Source organism: Elgaria multicarinata, chromosome 2 (assembly GCF_023053635.1).
Source record: "Elgaria multicarinata webbii isolate HBS135686 ecotype San Diego chromosome 2, rElgMul1.1.pri, whole genome shotgun sequence".
NCBI classification, from domain to species: domain Eukaryota; kingdom Metazoa; phylum Chordata; class Lepidosauria; order Squamata; family Anguidae; genus Elgaria; species Elgaria multicarinata.
The window spans coordinates 5,058,207-5,067,548 of NC_086172.1; the positions used below are offsets into that span (position 1 = coordinate 5,058,207).

General features: G+C 42.3%; 1 protein-coding gene across 1 annotated transcript; it reads left to right on the plus strand.

Annotated features, from left to right (window-relative positions):
* Positions 1-867: 867 nt before the first annotated feature.
* Positions 868-9,095, plus strand: GLYATL3 (glycine-N-acyltransferase like 3). Its single transcript, XM_063115952.1, has 5 exons — positions 868-945; positions 2,983-3,090; positions 3,740-3,866; positions 4,736-4,862; positions 7,192-9,095. Exons 1-5 carry the CDS (start codon positions 868-870, stop codon positions 7,616-7,618), a joined length of 867 nt encoding a protein of 288 aa, XP_062972022.1. The 3' UTR covers positions 7,619-9,095.
* Positions 9,096-9,342: the final 247 nt, after the last annotated feature.

The window sequence follows — 9,342 nt, forward strand, 5'->3', positions numbered from 1 at the left end:
TGGATTTAAAACGATGAAGGTATATAACGGTACTTTCAAAGTTTAGAAGTTTTATAGCCCTCCCTTCTGTCCAGGGAGGCTTACAGGAATCTAAAACTATTAAAAACAGCAGTGAGGTAAAACAAGTCGTGATAGTTATGGGGTGAAATTCTCCCAAGAAAATCCCAGGTACTAATCTTGCACTCTTTATCACTCGAGATTCCCCCCCCCCTTTTTTTTTAGGGAAAGATTGCTGGATGCCTCAATTGTATATGTGTTTTATAACTTACTTTGTTGTATATTCCTTTGGATATCTTCTAGAGAAGGGACTAACAAGCTTCATAAATAAATGCATCCACATATTCTCCACATCCTTAAGTGGTAGATGGTGAGAAAAGAAATGTAGCAAGAAGAACAGGCCCTTTGCACCCCGGGGCAACCAAAGCCGTGTCCTGCAACCACAGGCAGCCCAGCCTAGTAGCCCCTTTGCATCTGTGTTATGCAAACCTTACTCCAAAGTAAGTCCCACTGAATTCCACAAGCTATCTGACCCTGCAGTGCTAAGACAGGATATGCTTCTGTATTGCATATGCAAAGCTGATTGTGTGATACTGTTAATGTGTAGAAACATCTCTTCACAAGGATTTCTAGACCAGGAAAACTGAGCTCTAAAAGACCATGCTGACCCCCAAAAGCCCTGGCACGTAATGTAAACACACTGGAAGTGGGTGATCCCTAGGAGCATGTTTCAGGCTTCTATTTTGACAGGGTACTGAAGGAGCATTTGCTTCCAGGTATCATGGTTTTGCCTCCTCATCCTTGTGCCTCCTAATATGCCATCTTCCCCCCCCCCCTTTTTTTTTGTACCTAAGTTGCTGTTAGGGAAAGATGTTGGTGCTGAACTGTTCCACAAAGCTGCAGCTACTAGAACATACGTTAACAAAGAATTTTCCTGAATCCCTCAAGGTAATGCTGATCATTCTGTGCAAGCCTTTTAGAATGCCCGACAAGAAGGAAATTGAACCAAGAGGTAGGCTAAATCCTCTCTGTCTGGATTCATATTGGGGCCTCAAACATTTTTGAACAATCAAGGGTTTGTGTTTAGAGAAAGAACAAGTACTACCTTTTGCAGCCAGCTCTGTAGATAAATGCAGTCAGAGTTGCTTTCCATCATGCTTTTTGAAGAGAATGGCTAATTATGGATAGTCACACCGAGGCATGAGCGTTTTATTTAATTCCTTTATCCCATACTTCTAGCAGCATCCCCAAGGTTGTTATCAAAATTTAAATTACATAAGTAATTAAAACTGATGAATACAAAATTAAAACAAATGTTAGAATATTGCTACAGCAATGGTCACAATAATCCAATAGAGCAAAAACCAGCCCACCATTTTCCATCTTCAAACACTGATAACTGTGATAAAACAGATCTGCTGAAAATTCATAAAAATAATAATTACTACTTTCTAGTAGCTGATGCTTTCATGCATGGCTCTGCATGTGCCAGAAGAAGGCTGGCCGCCCATTAAACTAAGCACCCACATTAAATTGAGGGGTTGACTCCTGCCAACAAACCATATTGAAGCACTCTGGAAAGATGGTTACCTCCGACTCATTTTGGGTGTAATGCTATGTTGATGTTTAGCAACCTCCAAACTCAGAGGCTGCTGGGCGTCGAGGCAATGTCCGGCTCTGCTCTTCAGCCAACATGTATTTTGGCTAGATGGGTGATTTCACTTGTGTAGAAGTCGGAGGGGGACGGAAAGAGGATGAGGCACCCATAGGGAACGTCATGTGCATTGGCATATGACGTTTCCTATGGGTGCCTCATCCTCTTTCCGTCTCTCCCCTTCCTGCTCCCAGGAACACCCCCTTTTCCCATTTTCTTGTTCCGTTTCCGAGCACGGAGACTTAGCCGGAACCATGCTGGCTATGAGGTTGAAGGGGTGAAGAGCCCAGTTTCTGGGCTCCAAAATCGGAGCCCTGTTTTTGATCCCTGAGCCCAGAAACTAAACACAAAGGATTGCTCTCTCAAGGTATAACTTAACTTTTGATCGGATGCAATGGCCATTTCATGTGTCCTGCATATGAGAGTTTTCTCCACTGGCGCGTGTAGCATGTTAAAACTAATGCAGGAGACGTGAAATTACCATTGCCTTTGATGTAGAATTATGGCTGACACATTTCATAGAATCATAGAATAGTAGAGTTGGAAGGGGCCAACTCTAGTTTTGAAAATAGATATTGCCCCCTCCATCCCTGCCCCCCACTTCTAGCTCATTATAGCACCCAAACAGGCCATTCTCGGGAAATGCTGCACTTCTTCAGTGCTCATGTTGGGATTGGGCAGATAGTCTTGTGTGGTGTTCCCACCTATTCCCAGTGAGAATAACCCTATTCTAAGGCCTTTTTCACCGCTGCAGGAAACACTTGCCCTGCATACAATCATGCTGCCACGAGGAGTTTTAATGCTCCGGTCCAACCCTTTACTCTGACCTTGAGCTCATACACAATACTCAGATCACACTCTTAATCAGTCGTTAAGCAATCACCGCAGACAAACTTTTAACTCATCCAATCTCTCGCTGATCCAAACCCTGTCTCATCCTATCTTTTTTACAAACCCCATTTGACTCACTCAACCACAGCACACAGTTCATATTCACCCCCACTTCATACATTCAACCAATCATCACACTTAGGCAAAGCCACAATTCTCCCAGTCACTCATCCCATTTTCCCCCCAGAAGTTCTCACCATAAATGCAAAAATATAATAGGAGTATATAACTATAACCCAAGATTTATTATGTACAGATGTGTAACTTCACAGTCTGCTTCTTGATCCTCCTTTCTGCTCCCAACCCAAGCAAGGGACCTCTCCAGAGTTCCTACGCAATCTTTCATATGTATACCTCAACAAAATGAAAGGAGTTGAGGGAACTGTATCTTAGTAAGATTTTACCGTCCTCTCTAAATAGCCTGCCTTTCTGTTTGGCAGGTTTATGGAGCAGTGTTGAATATAAACCGAGGAAACCCCTTCAAGAAGGAAGTGCTGGTGGATTCATGGCCAGAATTTAAAGCTGTTATAACCCGCCGGCAGAGAGAGGTAAAGCAGGGAATGCAGTATCACTCTGATGCATACACGCAAAAGAATACTGGCCTTGTTCAGAAGTTAAACTAGAGTTTAGTGTCATGTGAATGAGCCTCAACCTTGTGAGCGTCTTTCTTCTCCGGCAGTTTATTGTTAGTTATGAGTCTGGCTTGTTTCCCTAAACCCTAGTTAAGATTAACCACCATTTTGGTTTCAGATATCATGATAAACATTTTTTGGAAAATACAAGCAAAAGCTTCTAATCTCCTTGTGGCTGTGCCAGAGAAGGGGAGGAATCAAAGGCTTGTGAATATAGCAAACTGAACCACTCTATCAGTTCTAGGGATGGATTGACTCACCTGATTCGCTGCTGCTGCCATCCGCCACAAAGAGCTTCTGCAAAGACTTGCAAGTGCCTGAGAAAGCAGTGGGGCCTCCTGTCCTCCTAGTGAGCCATCGCTGTTGTGCCACAATGGGCTTTCGGGCGTTTCAGGGAAGGTCATGATGTATAAATGGCAGCTATAAAGGGGCGATTTACACCACATTACAGGCGTGAATGCGCCTGCTGCGAGCCCTATGGCACCTCATCGTTTTGATTATAGCAACAGAACATTTTGTATGCATGTGTAATACTGTAAACTGTGTTGTTTTTTTATTAACGTAGGCTGAAAGTGATGATCAAGACTATTTTACCAATGCTTATGCTGTTTTCTACAAAGACATACGAGTGTACCAGGCATTGCTGGAGAACCCAGAAACTATTAACTGGGATCAAGTCTTCCAGATCCAGGGTAAAGCCCATTCTTTGCAGGGCAATGGGAAAATGTACTTGCTAATGCTGACACTGAATTCTGAAAAACTCTTTTGTGAAATAATGTACGGATATGAAAAGAGCTGCTGGTGAAGTTTCAGCAATGTGTTTGCAGCCTCTGTCATACATGACTTTTGATAAAAGATATTGTAGAATTAATGATGCAAGTAAAGCAAAAATTAAATGGGGCTCTGTCAGCATGTTGGCATTTTTCACCTGCATGATTGGCGTGTGTCCTTTGGCACTAAAAAGCCACTTGCCTGGTCACTACGGTAGGGAATATCCCCAAGCAGAGAAGCTATACAAAATGTGTCATTAAGCTACAAATGACTGATTGTGGGCTAAATTACATTTGTGGTTCTATTTCCAAGACTGGTGTTGCGCTAGGAGATAGGCAGCACGACGCCGTCAGCGAATGTATGCCACCCTGAGATCTTAATGATATAGGGCGGGATACAAAAGTTTTAAATAAATAAATAAATGGATATAGAGGCCATTTTGTTTGGTTTTTTTCAGCCGTTGAAGTTCAAGAAGATATTTTCTCACAAAAATAAAAATGGAGTCAGTTTAATTTGAATAATTCAGTAAGAGGTACAGATTTCATTTTTACTACCATTGTCACCCAAATATCACCTAAGGCAAATTTTGAAGTGATTTTTTTTTTTTTTGTCGTCGTCATAGTCCCCCCTCCCCCCGCAAAGAACCATTTCTAAAGAGCCAAATGTGTTTTGAGGAGAATAGTGGCATTTCTCAAGACAGCTTTTATGCATACATCCCTAGCTGGTTTGGCTAGACTTAATATTCCTTCCTGCAGGTTTTGTATAAAACCTTTAATGTTTTTGTACACAGGCCTGCAGGATGGATTATTTGAAGCTTCCAAAGCTGTTGCTGGTTCCAAACATGTGAAGGTGAAGCAGTCCTCTTTCCAGATGGTTATCCATTCAGACCCCGATGCGCTTCCAGATATTAAACTTCCGTAAGTGTAGTCATGCCACTGCACTGCTGCGCTTGAATAGATGTCAAGATAGGGAATTAATTTACTAGGGTGGATATAGAGGCCCTAGTTTATCCAAGGATTTAGAGTGCTCTGCTGTTTCCTGTCCATTCCACATGATGTCTGGAATTCCCAGCAGAATTTTATAAAAGTATTGTAAGGTATCCCTGTAGTTTGCATTTATCACCTTGGTTTTGAATCACTGGGAAGGCACCAGAGCTGAAAACCTGCCCCATTTGAGAAATCATGTTTTAATAGCCTTGCTTTTAGTTGGCAGATTTTTCTGTCTTTAAATTGACACAATTGGCTTGTTTCTTCCTGAGCTCTTCAGAGAGAGTTTCCTGTAGTGCAGCTTAAGGAAACGCTCAAGCAAATGATACTGTAATGAAAACTAATGTGCAACGGTCTTGTACCTCACAAATCAAGTAAGGAAATACCAACCTTCATCTGAGATATTTAGTGTAAATATTTTATTTTTGCAGCTAAATCCTATGCATGCAATCAAGAGTTTGATGATTGTTTACTTTGAAGTAAGTGTGCATGTAGGATTTTTGTGAACTGTGAATCTTTACCAGGTTAATCTTTTTGTTATGCTTTAATTCTAGCAGTAGTCACCTGAACAAAAAATGTCACATTGCCTTTCTGAAAGTTAGAAATGAATATTGCGTTTTAAAAAAATATTGGATGTTGTCATGGTCCAGCAACACCCTATTCTCTGAGTGGAAGGAGAAACTGGCAAAATTGTGCACCATTACTCCTATTTGCCGCTTCCTTCCTCTGTGGCCTTTTATGCTGTCACCAGGGGGAAATCTTTATTTCTCTCTTTGCCTCCACCAAACCATCCTCAAAACTCTCTCGTGAATCTAGATAGCGTAGGGGCTGACGGTTAGATTTGGGATGGGTAGCACAAAAAGCAAAGAGACCACAATGCTTCAAATAACAAGTTTTAAATTTTACTAAAGAAAAATAAGGAAAACGTTTAAAATCTGAATAAATACACATACTCACAAAACATACACATGGAAAGAGCAATAGGGTAATAAAACAACCAGTGATGAACACATCTAGCTAACCTAACTGTGTCAAATTTTATCCAACTCCCTTATCCAAGCAATATGTTGCTGTTATTGGTCCAGCTCTCTCAACCGGCTTTACAAAGAGGGCAACTCTCGACCCTGTGCCCCTCTCCAAGGCAGAACTGGCAGAGGGAATGGCTGTTGGAAGGCGGTAGTTTTGCCCCACAATGGGTGCATTTTTGAAATGGTGCCCTGAGGACACATGCTCATGAGGGTGATTGCAAAAATTTTGAAACCCCCCCCCCCACAAAAAAGTTAGATTGGTAGGAAAAACTTTGATAGGAAACAAAAGATCAAATAAAACCCCAGCTTATGAGAAAAAAAGGCTTTACGTTAGACTGAACACGAGAGAAGCGCTCCCTATGAGGTGCACACAATGGCGGCTAATAGAGAACTGAGGGAATAAGTTGGAACCCGCTGGGGACATGCGCACTTGGACGATGGGGGAAGGGTTCCCGCCCAAATGCCTTAGCTAGAGAAGCTTCCTGAATCAAGACTCCATGCGGGCGTAGAGCCCGTGCATGTAAATGCATAGATGGCCACTCGAAGAACTACAATTACAGGTAGAAACTTGTCTTTGTCTCAGTAATTCTTGTAAGTACTTAAGGGGGTGGAAAGCTATACAAAATACTATTATAATCATACTATTCTCCAGTTGGGCGCTTGGAATGGGAATTCAGCAAAAGATGTAGAAATAACTGTAGGTTCCCAAAGTGTGGGATTAATCTGTGAATGGGAGCAGTGGGGTTGCCAATCCCTGACTCCTACATATGGTTAGATATAAAGGGGGAGGGGTGTGTGTTTCTGTTCGGAGGAAGGGTGTAAATGACAGCAATATAGACGCGGAATTAGGAGGAGGAGGAGGCAAAGTAGTATGAGGGTTGTAGGAGCTGAGGAGTGTGGCAGCCCAGAAAATTTGGTAGGCTTTACTCCTTGCTTTGGTTATTTCCCTGAGTTCCCTCACTTTCCTTGCTTTCCCTCTCTCCAGTGTTTCCATTTTTGTTTACCCATTGTTTCCTTGAGCATTTTAATCTTATATCAATTTCTGCTGCATGGTTTTATCCTGGTTGTGCTTTTTATACTGTATTTTGTATTTGCGTTTTTAACCTGTTGGTTGTTTTATTATGGTTTTAATTTTTGTGAACCGCCCAGAGAGCTTCGGCTACTGGGCGGTATAAAAATGTACTAAATGAATAAATGAATACATAATTTTTAAGCAGAGAAATCTCTTTTAGGCCCGCTCCTGCACCAAGACTGGCTTCCCTTGATGTATCCCATGCCAGTCTGCTGAACGAGACATGGTCCCGAGGAGGCAGTGAAGAGTGCAGGAAGTACCTAGCCAACCTCATTTGCTGCTTCCCTAGCGTCTGTGTCCTGGATGCATGTGGATGCCCCGTCTCCTGGGGCTTGACAGACCAGTTTGCTACTATGATTCATGGGTATACTTTGCCCAACCACCGAAGGAAAGGGTACAATCGTCTCATTGCAACACTCCTAGCTAAAAAGTTGCACAGCAGGGGCTTCCCAGCTCAAGGAAATGTTCTGGAGGATAACCTACCACAGGTGACCCTGCTGAAAAGCATGAATGCCCAGTTCTTGCCGTGTCGTTTTGTCAGACTTCTCCACACACCTTCCCGTTTCTTGGCCACATCTCAATTGTAGTTTAATGAAGGTCTAGTGATCTTGGTGGCATGTTTTTTATAATCGCTAGATGTTATGCTGTAGCAATTTCTGGGGTCATATCCTATGCCTGGTATTATGCTGAAAATTGGGGAAAACTGAAACATATGGAGGTAAAACAGTCCTCTCTGAGGTCTGTGTCAAAACTCCCTTGGCCATAGCTAGATCTAAGGTTTATCCCTGCATCGTCCAGGGGTCAAACCTGTTCATCTAGGTGACACACCGGGGATCCAGTGCTCAGGCAGGGGCGAACCCTGGGTGATCCCAGGATAAACCTTAGGTCTAGCTGTGGTCATAGAGTCTTGGGTTTTTTTGCCTGATCCAAATGTCTCCAGATCTAGAAGCTCACTATATTGTAGCCCTTAACCAGAAAAAGGAACACCCATCTGCATGCATCAGATGATCTTATCTGAGTGCAAATGTACTGGGTTCAATGCACCTTTCAATGCAAAGGTCACCCACATCACAGCTTATGAGCTTGTTACATACGACCATTTGACTGTAATCCCAGTTGGAATGAGGTTTGTAATTTTTACAATTAAGCATTGGTTCTAACTCATAAAGACTGTTGTGATTATGTCCTGAGGGCTCTCCGAACGTTGCCTGGCACCAGCATATGTAGATTCATCTGAGGATGCAGAAGGCACTTTGGGAACTCCGTGTTCGACAGCCCTTTCGAAAAACGGTGTCCTGTGTGAGCGTTTTCCTTTACAACATTCTGTAATTTAGCACTTCATTGTATTGCTCCCATTTAAGCAGATCTCCACTTCTCTCTGCTAGCATTTCGGGGGTGTTCTTTAGCCCTCTCTTCCCTTGATCATTCCCTCAGCCCTCTCTGTGTTCCACCCTTCTTTTCCTGGTTCTCTCTTCCCTGCCTTCAAACCTACATGCTGTTCTTTGTCCTTACATTTGAGAATGAGATCTTGCCCTCCCAGTGCTCGTTTTCTTGGCCTTCTGCGATGGCTTCAGCTAACGCCTAGCGTAGATGAAACAGGGAGGTGGCTTCAGGACTGTACTAATTCAGACTGCAGGTAGTAGGTGTGTGTGTGTTTGTGGGTAGTGCATGTTTGAACACTCATCTAATAGCAAAAGCATTGGCTAATGGCTAATACTGGACATGTCATTACATTACTTTTTTATTTTATTTTTTACATTTATATACCACCCCATAGCCGAAGCCGTCTGGGTGGTTTACAAAGATTAAAAGACTGAACATTAAAAATCAAGTTTAATGTTTATTTTGGTCACGGTCCAACAGAGGTCAGTGCACTTAAGCCTCCTGAAACATAGCAATCTGTTTGCTCTGTTGTTGGAATCAAACTAGAGGGAAACAAATGAAAGTACAAGTCCTAAGTTTTTAAATATTTCCTATTTGTAATTGCCAATAACCCAACAATATGTCATTGGGTTTTGGTGTTGTAGAAGAAGTTAGAATCAGCTGTTTATATACAGCAACACCGAATGCTGTTAAGTATATGAAAAGAAATACTTGCTTAGTCATTAAAATTGTGTGTGTATGGCTATCTCAGGGTTAAACAGAGAAAGTATATCTGTGAGCAATTACCTCGAGATAGAGGCTGTTCTGGGAACCTTGCCAAGATTTTAAGTTAGCCTCATCACAGCTGTATGTAATGTAGATAAGAATTGTGTAGATCTGTATATAGTTTCTCACTTGTGTAAAATGGAACTGATCACTGCTTACTGAT